Raw genomic sequence first — 14962 nt, forward strand, 5'->3', positions numbered from 1 at the left:
GTCATTTAGTGGCTATGAGTCTATGATCACAATGCGAGTTCACCCTATATACACCATCGAATAGTAACTGTGAGTTTTTTTCGTCACAAAAAAACTATAAATTAGTTTACATACATTGAAAAATAGTAATAATGCTTTAAATAATTTACGAGTTAATAACAATAAGTTAAATTAGAAAGAGTATAAAATGTGTAGGACGGGTCTGAACTTGTTTAATTTAATTTATTATTTAAAATATTATATGTCATTTATCTTACTTTATTTAAAATTTTACCTTTATATATTAAAATAATTTACCCTGATCTGAAGTTTTAGTATAATAATAAGTTATTGAACTTTTATAATGAGTAAAATGAAAACTCCAAATAAAATGCATTTTTCGATCAACTGTACTAGTCCTTATTTGTTGTCAACTCGTTTTAACTTGTTCAAAAGTTGCACAGAGCACTCTATCTACCACCACTATAAAGTACAGTACGTGAACTCAAGCCATTAAAAAAGTGCAAAAATTTGTGTAAATAAAATCATTTCACGGATCATTGTCTGTGAGGCAGGTGAAATTATAGATAATTGGATATATAAAAATAATACAATATTTATCATTAATAACAATCAATGTTATCCTAAATAGTAGTATCATAATTTTTCATATACATAATTATTACAGTATTTATCATAAGTAACTATATATTTTTAATTCAAATGATATTCAATTTTTTACAATAAGTATTACAGTTTTGTTCGTAAGTACCCCATAACATTTAACATATAAGTATTACAATATTAAATTAGAATTGAGTATCACAATTTCAATTATAAGTATACAATATTTATTATTAGGAACAATTATTTTACCGTAAATAATATCATAATTTCACATATAAATATTACATTATATATATTATAAGCAACAATTTATTTATTTCAAATTAGTATTAAATTTTCTTTAATACTCCATAAGTATTATGATTTATATCATAAGTAACAAGCAATTATCCAATATTTAACCGGCCTTACATATTAAGATCCATGAAACGGTCTCAGCTAAGTGTGAATCTTTTACAAATATTGTGAAAAAAATCTTATGTTCATTCACATATAAATCTTATGAACCCGAGTATTCACGAAATTTTTTCCCACAAAGAGAGCTCATTGAAGTCGATCGGCCATCGAACCTGCAGCGCCGTACCGTTGGACAGCAATGGAACAGCTTCAATCGTGGAGATGAGGCAGCTAGCGTGCTTCACATTCTCCACCGTACCGTCCAACCTATGAGCAAATTCAATATTTAGGCCTTTCACCAAATTCAACATAGGTTGATCCGTAAGCTTGATCGCAATTCAATTAGGATTATTCAACATAATTGAGGGAATAATAGAAGATTGTAATTATTTGAAAATTAATTAATTTAACTAGCTGTGTATGGAATAATTATGATATAAAAAAAATTATAGAAATACTTAACAGAAGATTTTGAAGAAATAATACGTGCTACTCCAAAGACTGTATACACTTTTAATTAATGCCAATTCTTAGTGCATTTTATAGTGTACTTCCACTGGTAGGGTTCTGATCTCCAGGCATTTAATAGGGGATGAGTTATAAATATTTGGCATTGATTGGATTTCTTTATTCTTTTTCTTTTTTAATTACCACACGCGCATTATGGGAATAGAACATTGACTAGTTCTTTTTTTTTTTTTTTTTTTTTAGGAAAGATAAAATTTATTAATTAGCGAAAAAAACACAAATACAATCAGATTGAACATCACTCCAATACTCTGGTCACCCACATTGGTCACTTCTCTCCTCTTTCATCCATTATTTCTTACAATAATGTAACATGAGAATTAATTCGCCCTTCTCCTTCATCGTACCAATTAGTGTCCTCACCAATCGCCACTGCTTTTGAATTCAATTTTACCTTTATGTTATGAAAGTGTTTTTAACCAACTTCAACTGTTCTCATCAAAAGGCTCAATTTCTCATCTAACCTCACATATTTCAATTCCTTCTACACTAGTCATTTCACTCCGATGACTCCTTATTGTCTAGTATTTAATTTCTAGTTTTCTTGGTATAATGTGTTGACTATATACAGAGTAATATACTAATATATAAACATAAAGGTGCAGTTTAACTATTATCTTAGACTTTTAGTTGAGATAAAATACATAATTAGGTATCATAACCAATTCTATACACAAGGTCGATGGGTTCAATGGTCTACGTGTTGCTTGAAATCCATCAGCACATGTAGGAAAAGGAGCATGTTGAGCATATATAATACATATGAATATAAATGTGCAGCCGAACTACCAGTTGCCCCGATGACCACAATGTTCCAAGTGAGACTACTCCCCGTGGGAGCTTTTTTTGGTTAACTATTGAGAATCTAGGCTGATTTATCCGCATCATTGTAGTCATTTGTTGATTATGATGACAAGGCAAGTTTCACCCGATATGCACCTTCAGATAACATCTGCGAACTTTCTCGTAAATCAAAGTAACACATATTTTAATTAATGAAATCAATGTAATCTACACTAATTTCGATCTACATCTTTCACTAACTTCTTTTGTTTATACTAATTGCACCTACCTCTAACGTATAAATTTCTTTTTTTCAGCCGAAGGTAATTCAACATTTTTAATAGTCTGATCATCATTCCCAACTTGCCATATCCACCACAACATCTACACAAATTTGGCCTACCAAGACATTTTCCATGACTACAACTTGAGCTCCAAATCTTCACCTTCCTTGTTATAGTCCATCCAAATATTATAAGTTGATTTTATTGAGAATGAGTCCAAACCCACGTGAGGCCATGCCTAATTCATTATGCAACATGTTTTCTAATAAAAGAGAGATAGCTGTAATGTGTATATATTAACCCTTCTTGTGGGAATCTATATATCTATATCATGTGCCCTAGCTTCCAAGATAAAATCACGTACTCACCTACCTTCATATATTATTGGATTTTTATGCTTTTCTGCTGCAAGGTGAACATATATATACCTGCCTTTATACATGTACTATAATTAACTGATGCGTATATAATATCATTTCCTCAAACGTGTAAGAGCCTCGCCGTACGTTTGAGTAACAAAGAATGTTTTGCTTATTGAATGTGTTCAATTGTTTGTATACACCAAGATTCAATCCTTATCTTTTTCTTTTTTTCTTCCCCCAGGTGACGAGGAAAACCTGCAACCAACTATGCTCTTTTGTAATAGCTTGCAAATTACATAAAATAAGTAAATTATACTAGAAAAACTGTGTGACGAGTTCAATTGAAAAAGTGTTAACAAGAAAAGCTTGTAACCTCTGGTATGAGAATTATGTTACACTCATTCACACACAAACAATATATATGATTGGACAACTCGCTATTTACCTCCTCAACGGCTCCAACAGGGCATCTGAAGACTTAGGACTAGTTTGACTACTTAAACTAAGAAATTAAACCTTGTGTGTGTGTGTGTGTGTATATATATATATATATATATAGAGAGAGAGAGAGAGGTTCATATGTCCCACGGCTTTCTGTGTGGTCGTGCGGCTTTGCATCACTATGTATGCACAAATGCACCACCACGTTTTTAGAAATGCATTAAAGTGTGATATGCATTTACAAACTTAGTGGTGCTGAAAAAATGCACAGCACCTGATGCATTTATGAAACGCGGTGGTGCATTTTGTGCATACATAATGGTGCAAAGTCGCATGACCCCACACACACAATATATATATTGGTACCCAAGTAAAAAATTAAATTAGATGAAATCTCAACCTTGATCTAGTACAGAGATCACCACCCCTGAATGAAGGTTTGTTTTTTTTAAGTGGTAGTATTTTTTGAGAATTTTTTCTAACTTTAAAGTGCACGCGTTTTGTTCTTCAAGTGTACGCGTTTTGTTGTTCGTGTGTACAAGGTTTGTTTTTCATGAGCACAAATTTTGTTATTCAGGTGCACAATGTTATATTATGAGTGCAAAATTTTGAAGTACTCAAGTTTTGTTCTTCAGATGCACAAGTTTTGTTCTTTAAGTGCATAAGTGTTATACTACAAGTACATAGAGCAAAATAAGTTTTAAAAAAATGCGGAAGCATTTTGATAATTCTTTCTAACTTTGAAGTGCACAAATTCTATTCTTCATGTGTACAATGTTATATCATTAAGTGCATAATTCATATTTTTTAACCGTTAAGTTTGACATATCAACGACTCAGATCTCTCTGCATATTTTATTTGTACTGTGCGTCTCTCTATATATAAAATGAAATCCAGCCACAAGAATATATACATAGTTTCACAATGCACAATAAATAAAAACACACACACACTTTTAATAAAATTGGTCCCCTTCTACTTTAATTTCCTCATACTAGTACTAGAACAACAAAGTCTAGTAGGGGACCATTCCCCAATGAGGCAATAATACTTCTATACCATAACACACAATGGTCAATTTTTTAAAAATTATTTTTTGAAGTTTTAGTCAAATTCTTAAGTTTGTATAGTTATAATCAATATTTAATGTATTCAAAATAAATCAATATTTAAAATATTTTGTTATCATCAAAAAGTTGATAATTTATAACTAACTTTTTGATCACTTTAAATTTTAAAAAATGTCCATCAATATTTCAGATAATTTTTAAAAAATTTGGTCTAATAGGTTAATGGATGATAATTTGATTCTTCGTCTATGAGTGGCCAGAAACAACAACAACAATAATTAATGAGTTAATTGCCCTAATCCCTACCCCCCCCCCTCCCAAAATAAATAAAAATTGATGGGTATTTGGAAATATCCAATTTTTAAATTTTGTTAATTATTTGTAGTTGGTCATCCTTTACTATAACAAGTTACAAAATATACCTCCAACAACTAGAAACTATTGTATAAAGTTTAATTTACAACTTTATTTACAACTTTTAATAGTGGAGATAAAAAAATCCCATTGCAAATAATTAATAAATTGAAAAGATTTCTTTTACTTATGGTAAATGTTGATATATTACTAAAAAAAGAAACTCTTTTTTATTTTTATTTTTTACTTTACATCATAGTATTTTAGTTATGTTATTTACAACTAATACTATATCTTATAATCTTGATACATCGTTTTTACTTTTTAGGCTTTGCTTTTCCAATATCCATCCTATTCTTCCTATATCGATGACTCTTGGCATTAGTAAGATGTATAGTGTTTATGCAACTTTTTAAAGGATACATATCCAAATCTTTTTAAAAATTGAAGTATTATCTTTGAGGAAAATAAATATCGGGTTCAAATATAGAAATGTAGCAGTATATGTGGTAAAAAAAATATTGATTATATACGTGTGTGCGAGAATTCAAATGAGAACATAGTCGTCTTTTAAAAGTTGATTGATTATACTCATCAATCAAGTTTATCAGTGGTTGCAGATTTTAGTTTAAAAAAAACACGGGTTAATCAAGTTTGTAATATTTATAAATTGAACCTTGCCGATTTTTCTCATATTTTTCAACAATCCGCAACCGTTAATGTACTCATATTGATAGATTAGATTGGCCCTCACTTTTTACATGGAGTATGTTCTCACCTGAACCCTATATATATATATATATATAAATCATAAATTTTAAGTGTTAAATGCTCAAAACCTAACTTTTAAAGATTGTGCTATGTAAAATTGTGACATTCTTCTTTAAGACTTCAATAATTTACATTCTCTAAGATGTAAAATTTATTTCATTATGAGAAACAACCCATTAAATTTACAAAAATAACTTAAAAGTTAGAGTTTCGAAAAATTAATAGCCAGGATTATTAATTATGTAATCTCAATGACCGATTTCGACACAATACCGACGAGAAATCAAATTTGGTAACTAGCTAGTATTATTGATGGATTGAATTGACTACTTACCTACCATTAAAAGATCAACTTTATTTTTTTATTTCTTTTTAATTATTTACATTTTTATTTTTTACTTTAGAAAATAAAAATAGTGAAAACTTTTTGAAAAAAGATATAAAAAATAAATGAGAAATGTTTTCGATTACTAAACACTTCAAATTGTTACGAAGTACACAATCAACTTCACCTTTCCTTACAACTTTGAATTTGCCAGCAAAGAGGTGTGTGTACAAGTTGTGTATGTAGCTATATATGATTTCCTTTTCTTTCTTTCTTTCTTTCTTTTTTTTTTTTTTTTTTTTTTTTTTTTTTTTTTTTTTTTTTTTTTTTTTTTTTTGGGTCCAAATGTCATATCAGTTTATTGGTGATGGACATTTTATATTGGAGGTACTTGGGTGAAATGCATTTTATGTTTTTAACAACAATGAATAAAATTTTACCAACCAATGTCACTACTGCTTGTTACAAAAAGACTAAGTACCTCACGTTACCTGTATTCTGCATGGATAACTCAATTAATCATATATGTGAAGTTTAGAAAAAAAGATCAGGGATGGAGTTTAGGAACTCATAATCATGATTTACATCTCCCCATATACTCTGTCGAGTTGGGGCGTGGAAGTTGGGAACCCTTAGAGTTGAGAATTTAATATTTTTTGAGTGAAAAAAATTGGTAGTATATTAGTATTGCTATAAAAGAAATGATTGAATAAGTGGATGGTCATTATTGTATCTAAAAAGTTATGAGTTAGATTTTTTTTTTTTTTCCTTTTTGTGTGGCTTTGAATTATGATGTAGAGAGGTTAAATAAAAAAGAAGTTTAACTAAGGTAGGTAGGTAGCTATAAGTTAGATTTTGACTGCAACAGTTAAAAACAGTGTTGAATCAATATTGCATATGGTACAACTACTTTGGCTAAAGACTAAAATATCTTGCTTTATTTTCTTTCTTTCCCTTTTATAATTCTAGTTTGGTTTTTATTTTTATTTATTTATTTTTCCATGTGAAATATTATATCTGAAGGTCCGTACTCTGACAACGACCACTGAAGGATGGTGGCACATGCCTCCTGTCAAATCTGACGCCACTCAACGGCTGTGATCATCCGTACGGTTTCATCGACGCCTCAGGTTCCCCTCTTCCACAACACCTCTGTACTCTCCTCTTTCTCTCTCATCGCTCATCGTATTCTCTCTCTCTCTCTCTACTGCTCTCTGCTCGACCTTTGTCGGGTGGGCTATAAAGAAAAGAGAGACCCCTTTCTTTCTCTCTCTCTCCCCCCCTCTCTCTCTCTGTCTCTCTCTCCTCAAACGTCAGTGAGGACAGCGATTGCCCACGAAAAAGCTGTGAGTTTTCAGCTGAGCTAGCTCAGCTGAGCTAAGCGAGGCCTCCGCCATTCAACAAAAGCCAAAGGGCATCGCTAGGATTTTCTCTTTTTTAAACTCTTTTTTTTATTTTAGTTTTTAATTTTTTTTTTTGTTTTTTCTTTTTACTCCATGGAGGTTTTGGAAAAGGAAAAGTGGGCTGAGCTGGGTTGATCTTCGGGTTGGGGTTTAGCGGTGCTGATTGTGAGCTGAGATTGGGGATTTCCGGGCCGGTTTTTGGATTAATGCATGTCTAGATTCGGGTTTGAAGTGAAGATGGGGATGAAATGTGGGGTTGGGATGAGGGTGTTGAATTGGGTAGAGGGTTTAGGGTTTGATGAGTTGGACTTGAGAGTGGATAATTATAATTAAGGTTTTAACTATAATACTTATTATAGATATATATATATATATTTTATAGAGATAAAGGTGGATAAAATATGAAGCTTTCAACATCAGGGATGGGTCAGCAGGCTCATGAAGGTATCTACTATGACTTCTGTCTTTCAGTCTTTCTGCACTTTTTATTTTTTATTTTTTCAAAAAAATTTCTTTTGAGCTTAAGCTTTTTAAATTATAAAATTATATTTGCCTCATCTCTGTTTACACCATCATATTTGTGCTTTGACTTGATCAAATTGATGTTTAGCAAGAAGATATTGTTTTGAATTTGTTAAATTATGGTGCTGATTGGATCTTTCTTGGTCTTCAATCATGAAAGGAGAAAATAAGTGCTTGAATTCAGAGCTATGGCATGCATGTGCTGGTCCTCTGGTGTGCCTTCCAATAGTGGGGAGCCGTGTGGTTTACTTCCCTCAGGGTCATAGTGAGCAGGTCCGATTTTGTCTAACCATTGCTTTCTTGGTCACAATAATGTAGGGGATAGATGATGCAAGTTGTTATATTAATTTAGATAACTGGATGGTCCTGTGCTGAATTGACTGGCAGGTTGCAGCCACTACTAATAAAGAAGTTGATGCTCACATACCCAATTATCCAAACCTGCCTCCACAGTTAATCTGCCAACTTCATAATGTTACAATGCATGTAGGTTTTATTATATTTCTTCAATGATGTCTTTCTTAGCTCCTTATAAATGTAATTTGCTCAGTTTGGTGTTGTTGTTGAGTTGTTAATTTGTGGAATTTCAGGCAGATGTTGAAACAGATGAAGTGTATGCTCAAATGACATTGCAGCCCCTGACTCCAGTACTTATTCATCTTAAAACTATTTCTTAGCTACCAGGAGGCTTCTTTCTCTAGAGTGGGTGGCTAAAGTTGTTTTTTTATTTGTATTTTTCAGCAAGAACAGAAAGATGCATATCTTCCGGTTGAGCTGGGAATTCCAAGCAGGCAACCTACTAATTACTTTTGCAAGACACTTACTGCAAGTGATACTAGCACACATGGTGGCTTCTCAGTTCCTCGCCGTGCTGCAGAGAAAGTTTTCCCACCCCTGGTAATAACTGCTTTAGTACCCTATTCTCACTGCAGATTTTTTTTTTTTCAACAGTGCAATGGCATTTTCATTTTTGTATTGCTTCCCTCAGGATTTCACAATGACACCACCTGCCCAAGAACTCATTGCAAGGGATCTGCATGATGTTGAATGGAAGTTTAGGCATATTTTCCGAGGTAATTTTTGAAATTTTCTTGTAACTTGTGTTGGGAGGAGGCGTACCTAGAATTTATGTCACTTATAGCATGATTTGTTCACGGAATAGTATATATATATATATATATATATATATATATAGGCAAGGGAAAAGGTGCGAAAGATCTCCAGGTGAAACATGCGGATTAATCATAGCCATTGATCTTGCCAAAATCAACAGTCTAGAATGAAGATAAATTAAAAAAAAAAAAAAAAAAAAAAAAAAAAAAACGCAGTGGTGGCTATTAACCACCTGTTGGACTGCTGTCTTACTGTTTCTAAAAAATTGTCTTTCTAATCTAATTAAATATGATAGGAAAGGGTATTCCTTTTCCTTAACCTTATAGTGCTGTGTCATTTCCAGTTTTGGGTATTCTTAATGTTGGTGTACACTTATCTTATAATGTCCATTATGTCAAGCAAATAAAGGAATCACTCCTGCATGTGTCTGAAAGAATACATTAATATAAGAAAACTGACAAATTTACCTGTATCTTCTCAACTCTCTTTCTCTCACGCCATGGTCTACTCTTGTTTGTGTAATTATGCAGGGCAGCCAAAGCGGCATCTTCTGACTACTGGCTGGAGTGTGTTTGTAAGTGCCAAAAGGCTTGTTGCTGGAGATTCTGTTCTTTTCATCTGGTATTCATTTCTATCGTCATTGTTTGCTTTTAATGTTTTACAATTTTGCATATACTGTCTGAACTTTGGGTCTGTTCTGTTTTCTATTGGATACATGGTTTTTCATTGATTTTGTGACAGGAATGAGAAAAATCAGCTGCTTTTGGGGATTCGCCGTGCCATTAGACCACAGACTGTAATGCCATCATCTGTGCTGTCAAGTGACAGTATGCACATTGGACTGCTTGCTGCAGCTGCCCACGCTGCTGCTACTAATAGCTGTTTTACTGTCTTCTATAACCCACGGTAGTGAAATATACTTTATGTTATTTCTATGCATTTATTTGCTGTTTCTATTCACACAATGATCATGTCAGGGCTAGCCCATCTGAGTTTGTCATACCACTTTCAAAATACATTAAAGCCGTATGCCACACTCATGTTTCTGTTGGAATGCGCTTTCGGATGCTATTTGAAACAGAAGAATCAAGCGTTCGTAGGTACTTTACTTGTTTGGTACTTGTTGTTTTCTATCTAAAATATTGGTTGTTTTCTTTCCTCTCTTGATTGTTCACTATTACTATCTGCAATTAAGTATGGGCAGAATTGGTTTATGCATATTGAGTTCTTAATTTCTTATTAATTGTGCTGTAGGCATTGCTTGATAGTTGGTGGCCACTGGCCAGTTAGTGGATTTGTGGATATGCATCTTACTACAAAAGCATTAAAAACCATGCATATTATTGGAATAGATTTAATTTCTTTCAGATGATACATTCTGAAGATTTGTGTTGGAATTTTCTGCAGTCTTAAGCCATATAAGCTTCTCTGCTTGCGTTTTGAGTCCCATATCATGGTTGATGTGCTAGTTGCTTTTGATTGCAAAGACTATAGAATAAAAATACTATTTATCTGTTTGGCTACTGTTATAATTGAAGCCATTTCTTTTCAGATTCATATTTCAAGGCTATCATTTAAAAATGCTTCTACAGTGAATATTTTCCAAAAAACTCCATCTTACATGTAGATGCTTACATTGCTCAGATACATGGGAACTATTACTGGCATTGGGGACTTGGATCCAGCTCGCTGGCCAAATTCTCACTGGCGGTCTGTCAAGGTAAAGAAGTTTAATTTGATGTCATTTTCTTTTTATTTGACTATTTAGCTTTCTTTTCGTATTTATGTTATATGCATATCAATTTAATGTTACAATATTTGACTTTAATCTTACATAAAACTATTTTCCAGGACAACTTCAGGAAATTGTGTTAGATTTCTATGCATACTTCTAGAATTAAGCTTTTGAGAGTCATTTTCCTGATCTGTCTGAAATATTCGGAGTAGTAGTTTTATGTTAAAAAGAAAGATCTTAAATCTGGAGCCTCTTGCGGCTCTGCTATGGCATATTTGCAGCATATCATGTGTGCCTTTTTGTTTCAGTGAGGGAGTGGTTTTGTACAATCATGTTCTAAGACTGATTCGATTTATGTTTATTCAGGCAGTTATGTCAATTTGTTAATATTGCTTGGGAACAATTTTTGATCATCTGTGAAAAGAATTGCCTACCTTAAATATCCGAACTCCAACCATCATTTCTATGCAGACATCATTTTGATCCAGGGATTTCTCATCTCAATTTGTACTAGGATTTTAGGTTCTTGAATGCTAGGGAAATTATTCAGCAATGAACCTCCTCAAACTGCATGCTAACTTCCTATTTGCTTCTTGTTTTGGATCTTGGTTTAATATCTTAAAATCTTGACCACCTTTAACCTTGTGTAACAGAATCTCTAAACCCATAAACTCAGATAGCATAGTTAATATTGTATCTCTTCTGTGCTATCTTCACTTAAATCAAATCCATCCACCAAATGCTTTAAAGTAATTAATTCATTTTCTAAAACTGAATATGTGTGGTGACTTTCCATCTGCAGTAGAACAGTTGAATGATTTAATTTAAAAGCTTAGCTGTGGAGTATCCCCACGTTAGGCTGCAGATACAATCTCCAATGCTCCACTTATTCTTTTAAAATTCTCAGACCTTCACATGATAAAGAAAGACTTGAAAGTTTTTACATTGTTTATGACTGAATGCTACCATTCCTTATTTTAATCTTGCTCGTGCTCCAGAAACTTTATCGATTTCTTATGATCCAAAATCATAAATGTATATGGCCTGATTATACCTGACTTTTGCATATGTAGGTTGGTTGGGATGAGTCGACTGCAGGTGAAAGGCAACCAAGAGTATCATTATGGGAAATCGAGCCATTGACTACTTTTCCCATGTACCCATCCTTATTTTCCCTTAGGCAAAAACGGCCTTGGTATCCAGGAGCCTCATCTTTTCAAGGTACATTATGTTACTAAAGGTTCGCGCACCCCTTTTACCTTCTTGACAAGATGAATCAACAAATCCTAATTCTCTTCTTACAACACAGTGATAAATACACATTATAAAATACGGAGTATTAGATAGTGGAGAAGCTAAATTTAGATCGTCTAAATTTTGCCAACCCTCCAATAGAAGAGGACTATTTTCTAATTATGTGTCAAATTTTTTGTTTCAAAGTTTTTCTTTAGATATGGTTATCGTTTCAGTATGATGTTATTGCAGACAGCAATAGTGAAATGATTAACGGGATGGCATGGCTGAGAGGGGGAGCTGGTGAGCCAGGACCCCGTTCCTTGAACCTTCATTCTTTTGGTATGTTTCCCTGGATGGCACAGAGAGTTGATTCATCGATGCTCCAAAGTGATCTTAATCAGCAGTATCAAGCTATGCTGGCTGCGGGTCTGCAAAATCTTGGAGGCGAAGATTTGTTGAAACAACAACTTATGCAATTTCAGCAGCCCGTCCAATATCTTCAGCCTTCGGGTAGCCATAATCCATTGCTACAGCAGCAGCAGCAGCAAGTAATCCAACAAACTATGTCTTCGCATATGCTACCTGCACAGATGCGAATTTTATCAGAGGGCCTACAAAGGCAACCGCCACAGCAAACCAACAATCAGACTGAGCAACAGGCCCAGCATCAGCATACTTACCAGGAAGCTTTCCCGATCACAAATGACCACCTTCAACACAGACCACTTTCAAATATTCCTTCCCCGTCATTTGCTAAACCAGATATTGCAGAGACGAACTCAAAATTTGTCTCACCAGTTTCCCCTTCCAATATGCAAAGTATGATGGGTTCCCTGTGCCCTGAAGGGAGTGGTAATCTTATAAATTTCAATAGGACTAGTCAGTCTATGCTCAATGAACAGCCACCTCAACGATCCTGGATGCTGAAAGCTCATGGACAAATGAGTGCTTGTTCCAACTCAACGTCGTCACCAACTTATTCTGGGAAAGATGTGTCTATTCAGCAGGAAAGTAGTGGTTTTGATACCCGAAATCAAGTTATTTTTGGTGCTAATGTGGACTCTCTTGGGCTTCTCCTTCCCACCACTTTGTCAAGTGCTACTACTGCTTCAGTTGATGCAGATGCAGACATGTCCTCGGTGCAATTAGGGGGTTCTGGATTTCAGAATTCTCTGTATGATTACATGCAAGACTCTTCCGAGTTGATGCATAGTGCAGGACAAGTTGACCCACCTACCCCAACTAGTGCATTTGTCAAGGTGTCAAGTCTTTACCCTTGAATTCAAAAATCTTTATTACGGACTACATTTTTCTCATCGTTTTAATTTGGGTTGAGTAATGCTGTCTGTTTGTTTATTCAGGTTTACAAATCGGGATCTGTTGGGAGGTCACTGGACATCACCCGGTTCAACAGCTATCATGAGCTTCGTCAAGAACTGGGTCAGATGTATGGGATCGAAGGGTTGCTTGAAGACCCGCAAAGATCAGGCTGGCAGCTTGTATTCGTCGACAGGGAGAATGATATACTTCTTCTTGGAGACGACCCATGGGAGTAAGTTGTTTCCCGACACTTGCAACATTTATACAGCTTTATTTAAGATTTGCTCATATTTCGACTCTAAACCTTACCATTCACTGACCTCAATCTTTCACTCTTACATTCGGGGTTCTCATTTTGGTAAATGCCATTTTAGAACTTGTACTAGTACACATGTCGAGTTCTGACTGAAATATTTTCAGGGCTTTTGTGAATAATGTCTGGTACATCAAAATCCTTTCACCCGAGGACGTGCAAACACTGGGGAAGCAAGAAGCTGATTCCCTTAGCCGGAATGTGGTGGAAAGGATGAACACTAGCGGTGCTGATGGTCGGGACTTTCTCTCTGGACTTCCATCTCTAGGATCGCTCGAGTACTGAGACTCACAATACCTTTGGTATCTTCCAAAGATCTGTGTCATATCCACCAGACTTCATTAGCTTTGGTCTGTCTGTCACAGTCTCCCATTTGTATCCTGTAGTTTTCTTTTGCAATGGTGTTGTAGGAGTTAAAGTCTCCTTTTACTGAGGTCAAGTCTCCACAATCAGACATCTTTTAGATTCTGAATCTGAACCTCTTGAAATTTCTTGCTGTTTCTTCAAAACCTTAAATATAAATTGCTTATCTTGTCTCTTTTTTTATTTCAAGGCTCACTAACATATTCATGATTCTCCTTGCATTAGGGTTTGTTTTGCTACAAGAAGTAATAAATGTCTACATTTCAATTCCCAGTTAATACAATGCAGGGTTTGCTTTGCCCACTATCAATATTATTACCCTTCTTATATTGTCTTCAATATCCAATAAGCACAACTAATTTTAAATTGTCGAATGCTCGCTGGTCGCCTTCCCACTAAAGAAAATGACCAGCGGCGCCTTCTTTCTCAAGAAGGAAAGAAGGCAACCGGTGTCACCTTCTTCTTGAGGAAGGAGTCGTTGACTTGTCGAAACACTAATACCAAATATTAAGAGTAGAAATTCCAGTTATTGGATTCAAATGTAAAAAAAATGACAAGTTAATGTGTTGAAGTGTAACTTTTTAAAATTTAAGAACTTGATTGATTTTTCAATATAAAATTCAAAAAAGGGCTTATTTAACCCTTTTCTCAATTATAAATTATCACACTCTAACTTCATTGATTTTTTCATATAAAATTCAAAAAGGGATTATTTGACCCTTTCACTCATTTATAAATTATCACACTAGAATATGCCAAGCATAACATGCATAAGTTTAGTGCACATATTTTAAGGTTGTGCCTAAAAGTGTATGTTTGGCAAAAGCCCAAAGAAACTTTAATAGAATTAGAGATGAGATTCTACTTTTAAGGAATGAGAGTGATTGCAACTACTACTATTGGATCTGTCAAGCCATTGGAATGCAATTTAAACTTTAAAGTAATCTGAGCAAGCAATAACTATTGAGTGTAACCAAGCACATTGTGCTCAGATGGCATGTAGTGGCCCTCTCATATGAGAGGTCATGAGATCGAG

At 34.1% G+C, this 14962-nt stretch overlaps 1 protein-coding gene across 2 annotated transcripts; it reads left to right on the top strand.

Annotated features, from left to right (window-relative positions):
• The first annotated feature begins 7069 nt into the window (after positions 1 to 7069).
• Positions 7070 to 14109, top strand: LOC116019618 (auxin response factor 8-like). Of its 2 annotated transcripts, XM_031259891.1 has the most exons (14): positions 7070 to 7768; positions 8007 to 8119; positions 8234 to 8332; positions 8437 to 8493; positions 8588 to 8743; positions 8835 to 8919; positions 9490 to 9580; positions 9701 to 9865; positions 9937 to 10059; positions 10604 to 10679; positions 11768 to 11915; positions 12180 to 13189; positions 13292 to 13482; positions 13671 to 14109. In XM_031259891.1, the coding sequence occupies exons 1-14, from the start codon at positions 7726 to 7728 to the stop codon at positions 13846 to 13848; spliced, it is 2535 nt and encodes an 844-aa protein (XP_031115751.1). In that variant the 5' UTR covers positions 7070 to 7725; the 3' UTR covers positions 13849 to 14109. The 2 variants fall into 2 exon arrangements, with proteins under 2 accessions (XP_031115751.1, XP_031115752.1); XM_031259892.1 differs by lacking the exon at positions 7070 to 7768 and having other exon boundaries at positions 8011 to 8119; positions 8199 to 8332.
• The last annotated feature ends 853 nt before the right edge of the window (positions 14110 to 14962 follow it).

The sequence above is a fragment of the Ipomoea triloba genome, chromosome 5 (assembly GCF_003576645.1).
Source record: "Ipomoea triloba cultivar NCNSP0323 chromosome 5, ASM357664v1".
Classification (NCBI taxonomy): domain Eukaryota; kingdom Viridiplantae; phylum Streptophyta; class Magnoliopsida; order Solanales; family Convolvulaceae; genus Ipomoea; species Ipomoea triloba.